Raw genomic sequence first — 15,941 nt, forward strand, 5'->3', positions numbered from 1 at the left:
ATGTGGGTACATACTTCTAAATTCCCTTTATTAGTACTATCAATTTAGCTGAATGCTAAAACAACAAAAAATAGTCACTACTTTGAGTGTTTTTTTAACCGCTTGTTGAAACAAATTGGAAAAACAGTTCTCAGAGAAACAATTTAAAGAAGTGAATTCTGGGATGAACATAATGCTTCGATTACATGTTTTTATTAAATTTAGTATTAAAAGATAGCCACACAAGAATTAAATGTTATTCAAGAAATAAATCTGGCAAAAAATGAAAGTTAGTGTGTAAGGATGTTTCATAGATCTTTAATAGTTTCAGTTATAAACCTCATCGACAGTATTGTTTTACCATTGGCTGAAGAAGTCCAGAGAACAGTGCAAAGCTACTTTGTACAGCCAGTGAGTGCTTGCTCTGTGTACTGGCTTTCACTGTTCATTGGGTTATTTGAAATATGGTTAAAAAAAAGACCAACTAAAGCTCCAAACTCAACAAAAAATGTACTTTTTTTTTCAATGAAGGGCATTTCCCACCAGTACCCTAAGTCTACAGAGCAGAACAAATGACTGCTATTTCTTACACACCTCTATTCCTCCCTGATGTTTGCTTCATATGGAAACTTTACTGAGATCTTTTTATTTTGCTTTTGTAAATTAAAGCAACTTTAAGAAAGATCAAAATGGTGAGACACAATACTATATACTAGCATTTGGGAGGTGGTGGCAGAGGAATTAGAAATTCAAGACCACCCTGGCTACGTAACAGGCATTTAAATGAGTTAAGTATGTCATCAAGGATAAGCCCAAGGTTAGGCTTTCTGTTTGAAAATTGATCCTTGGTTCTAGGATAAGAATTACTATAGGAATGTACAAATTGGTAAAAAAATGATTTAAGCGAATGTTAAAAAAAGAAAAACAAACAAATTGAGATATAGAAAACACCACCCAGACCAAATAAACATATTAGCAGTCAGCGTCAAAAGCGTTCTGCTGCTCATTTTAAACGTCATGTTACTTCCACCCATGTTCTCACTGCAGCTTCAACTTGTAGTACACCCACATCTTAGAAACTATTTAGTATGTTTCCCTCTCTTAGCAATAGCGTCTAAGTTTGCAGGGCCACCCCACAGTGTTCCTAAAACATCCCTTTCATTCTGTAGAGCTTCCTCTAAGTGCAGCTCTCTGCCTGAACAGACAGACTTTTTTAACCCTCTAATGACTTCTGGAGGCCCACTGACAAATTGCTCTAGCCACTCTTGGGCCTCTTCGAGAGCCTTAGCTTCATCAGTAGACTGTAAGACCTCATCAGCCAAGCCTAGATTTACAGCTTTCTGGGAGTCCAGTTTGAGGGTCCCACTTAACACTTTGAGAGCTTGTCTGCTGCCAATGATTTCAACCAGCCGGCTGGCACCACCCCAGCTTGGAACTATACCCATCTCCTTGTGGACAAATCTGATCACACTCTCCGCAGTCATTAACCTGTAAAGACAAAGAGGGAAAAGTGTAACTACATGTATATACTATAACCACAAAGTACTAAGTGCTCCTAGGCTAATAGAAAATTGGTCTTTTTAGGCAGATATCAAAACACTGTTGGAAAATATTCCCAACTAGAATTTAATTCAACATATACTATTCAGCAAACATTTGCTTTTGAAAATAACATTTTGTTTCAGCTTTTCCAAACTTTGAAGATAAGAACTCAGCTTCACAGTTAAGGAACTTAAAATTTTAAAAAAAAAATCCATAGTTTAAAAAGCAAAAATAAAGCTTTAAATGGGTGTGAGGCACCGCAAGTCATGTCAGAAGAATCTTAATCTAACCCTACAATTGGGATCTGCCAAAAACTTGGGAAGAAATTTAACTCATAAAATATAATAGTTATGAAAATAGGAATAATTGTTACTCTTTAGCCCAGTCTCAGACTGACTTAATATGCCAGTTTTTAAACTAAATTCTGGAATTGGCATGTGTTGGTTTAGCTATTAGCACAGCTGAAAAAGTGATGTGAAGAATAAATTCATTTAGAACTGAATAAAAATTAGTGAGCCAGTGGTTGTCAATGTAATGTAGATGATGTTATATGAGTTATTACAGTAGCCATCCATGTGTTGTTATAACCTAGGCAACCATCCAAAATAATATATTTTGTCTTCTCTTTATTTGCAAGGTCAATTATATATGTTTGTTTAAAAAGTTTTATGACATTCATTTTTCATATACATGTGTGGGCACATATTCCATGGGTTATTTGGAGGTCAGCTGGTTCTCTCTTTTTTATCAATGAGTTGTTGAGGATGGGAAGGATGGTTGCCAGATTCGGTGGGAAGTGCCTTTACCCACCCACCCATCTTACTGTTCCAAGTATGCCTTCCTGAATCCTATTTTATAGCTAACAAATCCTCAAGTAATCTTTGTAAAAATATGCATTAAAATCTGACATATATTCTTTATAAATGGCATAAAGGAAAATATAATTCCAGAGGAAATGATCCAATCAATAAGGGAACAGCTTCATCATCTCCCAGGATTATACAGTAATACTAGAGTTCGTGAGTGACATGGGATGCTTATTGCTAGGGAGAATCTGTGAACCCAGACTTAGCCCTTGTAGTTATAAAATCATAATATTAACTTTATAAAGATATTATATTATATATTATAAAGCTATTAAATTCCCTCATTTTGATATAAAAGAGTTCAAGTGCATATGACATAATGGAGAGGAAGAGATGAAACTCATCAGATGTTGGTATGTTTCTTACTATTTGGATGGAACAATCATAGGGAAAAAAAACATCTACTGCTGGGTGAAGACTATTTGTGTGTGTATGTGCGCACACACACCACAGCACACATGCACAGACCTCCAGACAGTTTGGGAGAGGTGGTTCTCCCCTTCTGCCATGTGGGACCCCGGAATTGAATTCAGGCACTTTTGCCTGCTGAGCAGGGGATGCCTGACTTGTTGACTGCAGGAAAGGCTATGCTGTGCTACTACTGCTTTCTGATGAGGGAAACCTAAGTTAGCAAACATATCCAAGAACCTTTTTAAATGAACTTAAACTCCACTAAACAGGGAAGCTGGACTTTAAAAGTGTTCATTGATGAAAAAAGGTACTTATAGTGACCTGTAATAAAATATGGAATATGTAGTGAACTGGAAGACTGAAGAGCCTTCCTGTGCAGTACAAGGAACCACAGCCACTGTGTGGCTGGAAATTCTAACATGGACTCTCTGCCTGCACATCACACCCCATACAGTGCAGATAAGGAATGGGACATACGGACAGAGGAAGAGGAATATTTAGACCCTAAAAAGTTACTTAGCCTATTTTGTACCGAGTTTGTTTGTCTATAAATAGTACCCATTCAATACTACTCATACCATAGAACCAAATGTGTTCTTATATAATAAATACTTAGAACATATATTTTATAAATAACAGAGGAACTGTAAGCTTTATTTAAAAACCAATTATACTGTATTATATTATATTTTATTCAGACCTAAAGTTGTATGTTTTATAGTCTAACACATAAGCAGCTTTGTGTATTAGCTTTTACTATGATTTAGTAGAGTCACTAAGCAGGTCATCACAGTAACAGTGTGTCTTCTAGAATTCTAAATTATTTCCTCATCTAATCTTACATCATCCTAGTGCATTCAAAATTAAAGCAACTATATTTACACAGTGAAACCTACAAAGTCAGTACTTCTGAATCTGTGGGTGACCCCTTTGGAGATGAAGTGACCCTTTCACAGAAATTTCCTAAGACCATCCATCAGAAAACACAGATATTTACATTATGATTCATAACAATAGCAAAGTTACGGAATAATTTTATGGTTGAGGGTCACCACCACGTAAGGAACTATATTAGAGGGTCACAGCATTAGGAAGGTTGAGAACCACGGCAGTAAACGGTAGTGTGCTGTCTGTCCTTCAGTAGTAAGTACATGAGTGGTGACAATAAGAAAGATTCATGTTTTTGTCTTTCTAAATGATGAAAAACAATTCTTTATCTTACAAGACAGAGGATTCAAACTGTGAAAGAAAAAAAACCACATGTATGTCTTTAAAGTTTCTTAAGGGAAATTAGGCAATGAAAGCAACAACATAATTAAAGATTTGAAAGCAGTGATATTGTAAAGGTTAAAGTGAAACAGGGCAGAAAGAATTTAAGAGTAGTATATTTTCTTGAAGGAAAATCTGTTAAAAACTAATATTAACATGCTAATATTTGACTTTTGATACAACCTTCTAGAATTTATTCTCATGAGATAGTATTAAAATACTAAAAAGAATACTGAGTTACTCCTTATAGTCTGCATTTTCAAAACATAAAATGTGGAGGCTGGGAGACAGCTTAGTATATAAAGTAATTGAGTTTGGATACTGAAGCCCACAAAAAGCTGGGCATAGCAGTATTTATAACACCAAAGCTGGAGAACAAGGTCAGGTTGATTCCAGGGGATTGCTGGCCAGCCATAGTAGTAGAAGAGGCCTTATCTCTAAAGTTAGGATGTAGAGGATTAGAGGAAGATTCAACACTGAGCCATCTTCCACATGTGTGCACTTGGACTATAGGAACTGAGAAATGCAGGCCCATTTCTCACCACTGTCTGGCGGTCAGAGAATTTGAGAGACTAACAGGCATAATTTGCACCTTCCAACACAGGAGGTGGTCACTTGGCCTTTTTGAAGTTAAGTAAACTCAGCACCATCCCAAGGTGGTCAGGATATGCTAATGTGATTCTGCTTCTTCCATTGTAACTGTGAGGTCACCTGGAGAGGAGGTGTTTTCTGCCTATGTGACAAAGTGTTGACCAAGTAATGTGACTTGAGTCATCCTGATACCTAGGCAACAGAATGTTAATGAAGGCTTTTGTTATCTGCTCCCCCAGTTTACTTTCATATAAAAGCTGAGGAAAAATAAATGAGGGGGGGAGTGGGTGGGGAGGTGGTGTTCGGGGTCTGTCTGAATAATCCCTGAAATTCCCTCTTGATACTGTTACATGACTTGTGTCTTTATTGTCCCTCTGGTGCGGGACAATTGTCTATATTCTGTCAATTATGTTTTAAATAAACGCTGATTGGCCAGTAGCAAAGCAGGAAGTATAAGCAGGACAACCAGACAGGAAGTAGAGGCAGGTCAATGAAAAGAGGAGAATTCTGGGAAGGAGGAAGCCAATTCCTCCGCAGTCCTGTTCAGACACTGAAGAAGAAAGATGTGATCTGTCCTGCTGAAAAAGGTACCGAGCAATATTGCTAACATATACTAGAATATCAGGCTAATATAAGTTATAAGAGTTAATAAGAAGCCTGAGCTAATGGGCCAATCAGTTTATAAAATATAGACCTCTGTGATTTCTTTGAAGCTAAATTGCTGTGGAACCTGGTGGGAGGACAGAAACCCTGTCAACACACCTCTATCTTGGTGAGGGGTGTTTTTTTGTTGAGGCCAGTCCTCAACAATGGACAAACACGTACACACAGACATCCCTCCCAAAACAAAAGAAAAATTAATGTAAACATTGAATGCATCTATGTTTTCCACGTAAAATCACATCAAATGAAAAATACTGAACTATTCTAAGTAACTAAAGAACACATTTTGACTATCTTCTTTAGTCCAGAGGGGAAATAAACAAAAACACAATGCAGAAAAAACAACCAAAGTAGCAATGTTTTAAAAAAAAGTGGAATTTTGTGAATGGCATGGGAAAGTCTTTGCATCATTCATACCACCTTTCCATAAGTTTGTATATAATTTAAATGCTTCCATGCTTTTGACTGTCAAAAGTAGTTATGAAGCTGGACTCTGAGCATTGAGCAATGCCCATTTTTAATCCACAAATGTCTTTTGTGTGTGTGTGTTCATGTAGACATGAGCACATGTGTTATGTATGCCAGAGATCAAGTACCATTCCCAAGAAACCATCATGAGACAGTTGGTCACTAGAATCTGGACCCCACTCAGGCTAGACTGGCTGCCCAGTGAGCCCTAGGGGCAGGCAGAGATGTTTCCATATCCCCAGCTCTGGTCCAAATATACACTACTAGGCCTAGCTGTGTATGGAGAAGCCAGGGATTGAACTTGGCTCTTAATGCTCATACAGTAAGCAGTTTACAACTGGGTTATTTCCCTAGGCCCAAGTCTTTTTTCTTTAATTATTACTATCTTTTTTTTTTTTTTTTTTTTTTTTTTTTTTTTTTTTTTTTTTTAGGCAGGGTTTCTCTGTATAGTTCTGGCTGTCCTGGAACTAACTCTAAAGACCTGGCTGACCTCGAATTCAGGAAACTCACAAAGATCCACCTGCCTCTGTCTCCACTGCTGGGATCAATGGTATCAATGGTATACAACACTACATCTACCTTTTTGTTTTTTATTTTTTTAATTTATAAAAGTTTATTAATTTATAAAAGTTTCCATTTCCGCCCCTACTCCCAACACCCTCCCACTCCCCCCACTCCCTCTCCATCCCTAAGAGCAGTCAGGGTTTCCTGCGCTGTGGGAAGTTCAAGTTCCTCCCCCCTTCCTCCAGGTCCAGGAAGGTGAGCATACAAACAGACTGGATCCCAAAAATCCAGTATATGCAGAGAAAACAAGTCCCAGTGTTATTGTCAATGGGTTTTCAGAAAGACCCCGTGCCAGCCACATTCAGAGAATCCAGCCACATTCAGAGAATCTGGTTGGATCACGTGCTCGTTCAGTCCTAGTCCAACTGGCCTTGGTGAACTCTCATTAGATCAGTCCCCTTGTATCAGAGGGTGAACACACTCCTCAGGGTCCTGCCTTTCTTGTCCATGTTCTCCCTCCTTCTGCTCCTCATTAAGACCTTGGGGGCTCAGTCCAGTGCTCCAATGTGGGTCTCTGTCTCAATCTCCATCCATCAACGGGTGAAGGTTCCCTCTGATCTTTGCTCACGTTCTCTTTCCTTCTGCTGCTCATTTGGACCTAGGGAGTTAAGTCCAGTGTTCCAATGTGGGTCTCTGTCTCTATAGAGTTTTACTCAGTGGTAAAAAACAATGACATCTTGAATTTTGCATGCAAATGGATGGACATAGAAAACACTTTACTGAATGAGGTAACCCAGACCCCAAAAGAGGAATATGGTATGTATTCACTCATAAGTGGATTCTAGCCATAATTAAAGGTCTTTGAGCCTATTATTTGTTATCCTAGAGAAGCTAAATAAGAAGGTGAACCTGAAGAAAATCATGTAGTTATCCTCCTGGAGATTGGAAGTAGACAAGAGTGCCAGGCAACCTCGGGTGCATGGGGGGGTGGGGAGGTTGTTGGAAGGGGAGAGGGTTAGAGAGAAGGGAGTAGGGGAGGAATGGGGAAAGCTCGGGGGATTGGGATGGGGGGAGGGAGGAAGGATGGATATGGGAGCAGGGAAGTATATATCTCAACTAAGGGAGTCATTTTAGGGTTTACAAGAGACTTGATTATAAAGGGGATCCCAGGTCCAAGGAGAGATCCCCAGATTGTTCTCTGGACAGAGGAGAGGGTGCCTGAACCGGCCTTGGCCCATAACCATACTGATGAATATTTTGCATATCACCATAGAACCTTCATCTGGCGATGGATGGAGATAGAGACAGAGATCCTTTTTGTTTTTTAAAGCTATTTTTTCTTGGAAAAAAATAGAAGAAAATTTTGATTTAAGCTAGTGTTTCTGACCCATACACACACTAAATCTAATATCAACTGGTGACTGTGGGGTGGGGAGAAGAGGTATTGTTCATATTAAATTATTTCAATATATCAAAGAATTTTTCCCCTGGAGAGAAGAGCTGCTTGGATGAAGATGTCAGTTGCATGAATTCCAGGCAATTACCAGGGAAAGTTAACAGGGCCAACATACACACTTTAGGGGGGAACTTCCCTTCTTAGTACAAAGCTGTGAGAGCTTCTGCTTTGTAGACACCCAGTTAAAATACTTTATCACAGAGATAACTGGTAAGGCACTGAAAAAAATCAACTAGCATGACTTATATTGAGTTATTACTTCCTTGTAACCAGAGCTAGGAATAAAGGTCATTCAGCAGGCAATCCTCTCTGGTACTCCTCACTTTTAATACTACAGAAGCCCTTGGGATGTGGAGTTTACAAGGGCTTAGTAATTCAGGATGGTGCTCTGCAAATTTCCATGGTGAAGAATCAATTTCTTCTTCATTTAGACAAAAATTGTTTCTATTATCCCCCCCTTTCTATATAGAACACAGCTAGCCCCAAATTCTATAGATATTTTCCCTAAACATATATACCAACTAGAAAGTCTGATTTAATGAAATAGAGTTAAAAGATTAAGACCATTAATAAAATAGACCAATTTTAACTGTATAATCAAATTCCCAATATTACTACTCTTATATTCTACAGCAATTATTAAGTAAAATAAAAATTGCTTGAATGCAAGTCCTGTGATACCATTATAGACAGCTACTAAGCACTTTACGAGACAAAGGAAGACCTCACCTCTCAGCAGACAGTAGAAGGGCATGAGTTTCACCAGGTCATTCAGAAGAGCATGCAGTATCAAACTGAAAAGGTGTTCACTTCTGGGCCTTTACATTTAATATTTTTAGACTGTGTTTGACCACAGATTATATTGCAAATACCCAATTAGTATCTGCAAAGCAGAAGCTTTCATAGTTTTGTACTAAAAAGGGAAGTTCCTATTTAAAGTGTGTTTTTCAACCACTTTAACTTACTTAACTTCCCTGGTAATTGCCTGGAGTTCACGCAGCTGACATTTTCATTCAAGCACTCTTCTCTTCAGGGGAAAAGTACTCTGGCAGACTGAAATAGCTTAGTATGATAACAAAACCACAAAATTCTGATTTGGGAGGATGGATACTATAATTGGCTGTGACTAAATGCTTTAACAAATAACAAATACATACTACTAGGAGAAATTTCTAGAAACCTAGGACATACATATTTTGTAGATGGGTATGCCTGGCATATATAAGTGCTAAAAATGTTCAACTCATGATGGGATGGCTTCCACAAACATGAGCATGCTTTCACTGGAAAGCTGTTCAAAAAAGCATCAGCTACATTATTATGCACATCTGCTGTGAGAGACATACAGTCACTAAATATCATAACAAATATTTAGTAAGATTCCAATAGGCATTAAATCTAAAATGATACAGTATATCAAAGATTAAGTTGTCTCTGGTGGTTTTATCTGATATTTTTCCTTTCATTCTAAATCCTAATTATTCCAAATTATGGAGAAGAAAATTCATGTGAAAGATGATACAAAAGCCTAGCACATGGTTGAAGAAGAGCACTAGATATAACATTAAAGGATTTTTATTTTTTTAGCGAACATTGATAAACTCTTAAGTGTACTCTTTTGGAGGAATATTAAGTATATCAGTATCTGTTTGCATATAGTTTAGAACTCTTTAAGTATATTTATATAATTACATAATTTAATTTTATACTCTATATTTGTATTTCTGGGTAAAATAAATCAAGCATTTATCAGCTTTTATATAAAACATTTCCTATTTAGTCACCCACAAAGCCAGTGTGACTTCCTCTAAGAACAAAAATGCAGTAAACGAGTGCAGTCTGAAGTCCTGACAGCAGAGGGTGCTATGACAGAATGTCTGTTTTTCATTGTATCCATGAATCCACTTACACTGATTTTCAGAGGTTGAGATCTTGGTAAACCATCTCCTACATCAAAACAATTTTAACATTTCCAAGTAATAAATAAAACTGTTAACTGAAACAAGTCCTTTATCACCAAATGAGAAACAAAAAGTTTCTTATTTAAGAGTTTGCTGAACCTTCTCTCACATTTTTTATTCTACATCATTTATAAGAAGTTAAAATGGGAAAACATTTATTACAGAACATTTAGTTTATAACATTGGAAGTCAGAAAAGGCGATGAGATAATATTCAATGTATTAAATTAGTCCTGCATGAAGTAAGAGGCTGTGGTGAAGAGGGGAAGGAGGGGGGTTCAAAGGTGTTGCCAAGCACCTACTTTTGACTGAGTCATGGTTCCCTAGGTCCTGATTTTGTAACAATCATGAAACAGAATATTTATATTTGATATACACAGAACAAAAATGTTAGACGGTCTTATCAAAACTTAGTTTCTAAACTAGCCAAACAACACACAACAAAATAAATAAATCTATGCCATAGAAATTCCTTGTTAGGAAAATTTTCGTCTGCATTTATGATGTTAAATAACATTTTACAAAAGTCCATAGAGTTGCTGTGTGGAATTTGTAATAGTTACTTTTCTCATTGTGATGTCAAATTCCTGACAAGAAACGAATGGAAGAAGGAAGGCTTTATTCTGGCTCACAGTTTACAAGAGTGCACGCCATCATGTCAAGGAAAGCATGGTATCAAAAGCACAAAGATGCCTTCCATTATGGTGAGGAAGGTAAGGCACTAGGAATGGGGAAGGATGCAGTCTATCATAGGGAGGAAGGTAAGGTATTGGGAATGGGGAAGATGCAGTCTATCATAGGGAGGAAGGTGAGGCATTAAGCATGGGGAAGAATGCAATCTCTCACAGGAAGAAGGTAAGGCATTGAGAATGGGGAAGGATACAGTCTATCATAGGGAGGAAGGTAAGGCATTGAGAATGGGGAAGAATGCAATCTATCACACGAAGGAAGGTAAGGCACTGGGAATGGGAGGGTACATTCCTTCATGGGGAGGAAGGTATAACATCAGGAGTGGGAGAGTAGCTCTGCACACTGCATGCACACTTAGGAGACAGAAAGCTGTGAGTCCTGGTGCTTGGCATGCATTCCCTTTTTAATACAGTCCAGACCCTCGGCCCAGGAAATGGTGCTGCCCACAGTTAGGGTGGATCTTCCAACCACTATTAACCTAATTTAGGTAATCCCTCATGGACATGCCCAGTGATTCATCTCTGAAATGACTCTAGATCCTGTCAAGTTGACAATCAGCATAATTGTACCTAAATACTCTTTCTGAGGAACAACAACTTCAATACTTCCCTGGGTGACTAAGTAAGACCCCATCTCAAAATTAAAACTACAAAAAGGAAAGGGATTTAGCTCAATGGTAGATGGATTGCCCAATGTTTCCATGGGTTCAGTACCTCGAATCACCAAAAATGGAAAGAAGTATGCTGCTACTTATGTGATCTACTCTAATTTATGTTCAGTTAAACATCAGGAATACAAAAAAGAACAGAAAAGTTAACCACAAATAGGTAAGGGTGGCTATATATCTTTATCACACAAAAGAGATTCTTGATTGAATTCCAGACCAGGAAAAAATATTAAAATAAGTAACTGAAAAAAAACTGAATGACATTTACAGATTAGTTAAAAGTATTATTGCATATCTGAATTTCCCGATCTGTAATTATACCCTGATGATCTGTTACTAGCATCCAAGGAGACTTAGTAAAAGTTTTCAGACATTTGTAAATATTTAAAAAACAGAACTAAAAATACTTAAAAAACTAAAAATTTCTGCTCCCTGAAAACCAAGTGTGGGGAGGTACGATCCTGTAATCCGAACACTTGGGAGGATGAAGTGAAAGAAACACCAGTTCAGATGCATTTGCCTAGAAAATTCCTACATTAAATAACAAAACCCACTATCATGATGCTAATAAAAAAATAAAGCAAGACATGACTGATGGTGAATCAGAAGTTTCACATTTGTGACTCTATGAATGAGAAAAATGAAGCAAACAAGAGAACCAAGGAAATCCAGAAAACAGGCACTGGGAACCAAGACGAGATGCTACGGCCAGTGAGCATGACGAAGAAGACAACGCAGATGGAGCAGGACAAAGTCTGCACTGCATCCCTGGGACCCTCCCTCTAGAGGGGAAAAGTAGACACCATCTTTTACTTTGCTCAAATATTAATTGAAGATGAATCAAAGATGTTGAGACCATGAGACTTTGCAACTTCTAAGAGAAACCACTTCAAGATACAGGCACTGCCAATGTTCTCCTGAACAGAACATCAGAGGCCTGGGAGGTCGCAAAAACTAAAGAGTAGAACTAGATTAAATACAAAAGCTCTGTAAGGCAAAGGATGGAGCTATAAGGATGAAAAAAACAACTCACAGAACAGAATGAAATCTTCCCCAGCTATTCATCTGTCTGACAGGAGACTAGTAATCCAAAACACACACAGAACTCAAAATTATTCTTCCCCAAATAATAATCCAACCAATAAATGAACAATGCAAAACGGACACTTTTCAAAATAAGTATAAATGGCCATTAAGCGCATAAAAGAGTATGTTCAACATTCATTAACTGCTAGGAAAATGCAAATGGAAACTACATGGAGATTCCGTCTCCCCTAGTCAGACTGCGCTCACCAAGTCACAGAGAAAGAACATATGCCGGTGACGGCGACACCACGGGTGAGATGGCAACTTGTACAGCCACTGTGAAAATGCACATAGCTTCTTCCAGAAACTCAAAGCAGGCCTACCCTGTGATCAGTCATATGCACCGCTCCTGTGGATATACCTTTAGGGATCGAAGTTAACATACAGTAGAGACCTGCATACCATGCTTATTGTAGCACTATTCGCAAGTGTAAAAAAAATAAAAATGTTCCACATCTTAACTGTGGTGGTTACAGGGGTATATACGTCATCAAAATACCTTTATAATGCACAATTAAAATGGATACTTTTGGCTACATATAATTTATATCTGAATATAAGATTATTTCAAAAACTTTCATAACTCTGATATTTAAAATGCTATTTATCAGAGCAGAAGGGCCATGTCCTTAGCTTCAGAAACTGATTCAAAATTTGACTGAAACTTTTCTCTTAATGTATATGCCAAGATTTTGAAAGATGAAGTGTACATAATGAGTAGAAAAGAAGGAATAAACACATTTAGACAAAGTGGTTTTTAGGAGCTGGAAAATGGTTCAGCAGATAATAGCACTTATTGTTCTTAATGAGAATGTGAGTCCGATGCCCAACACCCACGTCACAGTTCAGAACGTCTCAACTCCACTTCCAGAAGGTCTGATGCCTTCTTATGACCCTGTGGGCACAGGTACACATACAAGGAAGAAAAACATTCACACAAAAAAAGATAAATAAATCCCTTTTTAAAAAGTAATTTTTTAAAAAAATATTTGTTATGTGGGCGGGGTTTTAGAAGCTGAAACGCTTCTGTTTAATATTATATCAAATATTCTATAAGTAAATATGTAAGTAAACTCTATAAATGTGTAAACTGTATTGCTATAAATACTTTTAAAAAAAGGAAAATGAAATCAGGATTAGCTCTACAGCAGAAAGTATGCCAAACAAAGAGAATAGTTTTTAAGTATGATAGATTATTATTTTATTGACATTTATGCTAAAAAAATAAAGTGGTAATATTAGGTAATTTTGTGAGCACCAAGGGTGAACACTGTACTGTAACCTATATACTCATGACTTCATTGAAATGTATCTAAATATTTACGGGAGAGATAAAAAGTTACCACTGTTGCTTCCTCAAGTCACACAGAGTGAAGATCACAGCAGATGTGCAGCCAGCATTCAGGCTCCTTGTCGCCCTCCCGTTTTAGCCCCAGTTACAATACACATACCAGTTTTTGAACACTTAAAAGGATCAAGTGTATTTTTAAAAATAAAGCACCTAACTTTCTTGTAAACACAGTTCTCTGCCATGACTCAAAGCCCCAGGGACTCCTCAAAGCTGTCAATACAGAACAGTTCAATGTGATACTGTCTTACTCCATGCTTATGGATCTCAGGACAAGCATACACCAGAATACAGAGGTTTGCATGGAGGGGTTCCTTGGGACAGTACTAAGAAGACTGCCTCAAGCATGGGCAGATTTTATGGCCTCTATACCCACATAGTTACAAAGAGCTGGAAATCATTTTAAGGGGGAAAAGTTACAAGCTCCCCAGAATTTCCTGCATTTTTGTTCTCACATTTATAAGGTCATTATGAATCACAGATGGTGGAGACTTGACCTCAAAAAGGATCTCAGAAAATCTCTTGAAGACAGCCACAGGGAAATCTTTATGTCCACTCTCTTCTATGTAAATGCTTTTCAGTTGTTTACTCCTTTTGAATAATTCTCTTGAATTTTAAGAGTTTCATATATTTCACTGACATTCCTTCTTAGGTTTGCTAATAAGGATTTATTAAAAGTCACTGGGTTTTGTTGTTTTTTTAAAAATGGATTATAATTGAACAATAGTAACTGCACTAAACTAAAAATTATGTACTTAAATAACTGATAAAAAGAAAATAGTCTTTGATTATCTTGCTTAAGAATATATGAAATATTGAAATTGAGGCAAAACTACATTCATGCATGTGCTAAATGTGTTCATGCTAACAGCAATTTTTACCTTACCTGAAATCACACGCTGTGGTAAATTCTGCTCCTCCGCCCATTGCCCAGCCTTGAACCAGAGCAACGCTTATTAATGGTAGTCTGTATATTGAAGGAAAATGGATGTTAATAATTCTAACATCAGTGTTCATTTATTTACATCATTTTAAGGTCTTCAACATTTCACAGTGTTAGCATCAAGAACCATCAGAAGCAGTGACTCCTTGAACATGTGCACCATCAGAAGTGAGATGAGGCCAAGCACACAGCAGCTCACACTAGTGCTATAGAGGGTTAGCAAACCACCTTCCTGAATCACTGTCGGCTTTGCAGTGGTGGTACATACTGTAACTGTCTTCTAATCAGAGAGCCTATGAAATACGTTTAGCACCAGGGGCTCTCCACAGCTGTCAATACAGCACACTCACTGTGAAACTGTCTGCTCTACAGTCAGGTTGGGGGTATTACAGTCCTATCTGAAGAGATACCCTGGTCTAAAACAGAACTACAAAACCAAGTACTTAAGATTCCCACCAAAAGACTTAGCATTACTATCTAAATGCTCCTAGACTGCTCCTGTATATAAGCATTATCTAGTGTTTTAAATAAATCTTATCATTTCTGTTTACAAAGACATGCATAGGGGACAATGGTAAACACTTTCCATCCCAACACTTGAGAGGCAGATAGAAGTGTATCCCTAAGAGTACAAGGCTAGGCTGGTCTAGCTCCTGCACAGCCAGGGCTACATAGCAAGACCTTATCTTTAAAAAGTAATAATATAAAAATACACTCTGTCACAACAGTGTGAGAATACTATCAGGCAGATTGAAAATGTTTCCAAAGTATGCAGTTTTCAAAGTATGTATGTAATAGGTTCTAACCAAAATGTAACATATTGGTCTAATGAGACTAAATAGTTCCTAATAAGCCCTCTTCAACATAGAAAGAAATGCTTAAATGAGAATAACTTTGAGCTAGATGTGGGGTTGTACACCTGTAATCAGAAGATGGAAGCAGGGGAATCGGGAGTTTAAGGCTTACCATGACCAACAGTAAGTTTGTGTGTGTGTGTGTGTGTGTGTGTGTGTGTGTGTGTGTGTGTGTGTTGGTCAAACTGAGCTACATAATACCCTGTCTCAAAAATTAATTAATTAATTGAAAAAATTAAAATTAAAAAATCTAGAAAAAGGGACCGATGGCTTAGTAGCTTAGAGTGCTTGTTATTTTGGCAGAGTACCCAGGTTCAATTCCCAGCACCCATATGATAGCTAATAACATCCAAACTCCAGTTCCAGGGAATCTGATGCCTTCTTCTGATCTCTGAAGGCACTAGACACACAGGTGGTGCACAATACAGACACCCAGGCAAAATATTCATACACACAAAGTAATATAATCTAAAATTAAAATTTTAAACTAGGAAAAAAAGTTAAGAACAGTGTAATGAGAAAAATAAGGCAATGGTATTTAAAACAGTAACATGATGATTCTATTGCTTTTTTCTAGACTCTCAGAGGAGTATAAAAATACAGAAATGCCTAGTTAATAAGCATGCTTAGATATGAATTTTCTC

The 15,941-nt window shown here is 37.5% G+C and overlaps 1 protein-coding gene across 3 annotated transcripts in view; it reads right to left on the reverse strand.

Moving 5' to 3' along the window:
* Nucleotides 1–176: 176 nt before the first annotated feature.
* Echdc1 (ethylmalonyl-CoA decarboxylase 1) overlaps nucleotides 177–15,941 on the reverse strand; it is a 29,663-nt gene continuing 13,898 nt past the window's right edge. For all 3 annotated transcript variants that reach the window (XM_048425555.3, XM_048425556.3, XM_048425557.3), the window contains exons 5-6: nucleotides 14,387–14,467; nucleotides 177–1,467 (exon numbers count right to left, since the gene is read on the reverse strand). In XM_048425555.3, the coding sequence (XP_048281512.2) occupies nucleotides 1,059–1,467; nucleotides 14,387–14,467 (490 nt within the window). In that variant the 3' untranslated portion in view covers nucleotides 177–1,058. The remainder of the gene's footprint in view (nucleotides 1,468–14,386; nucleotides 14,468–15,941) is intronic.

This window comes from Myodes glareolus, chromosome 1 (genome assembly GCF_982192425.1).
Source record: "Myodes glareolus chromosome 1, mMyoGla1.1, whole genome shotgun sequence".
Classification (NCBI taxonomy): domain Eukaryota; kingdom Metazoa; phylum Chordata; class Mammalia; order Rodentia; family Cricetidae; genus Myodes; species Myodes glareolus.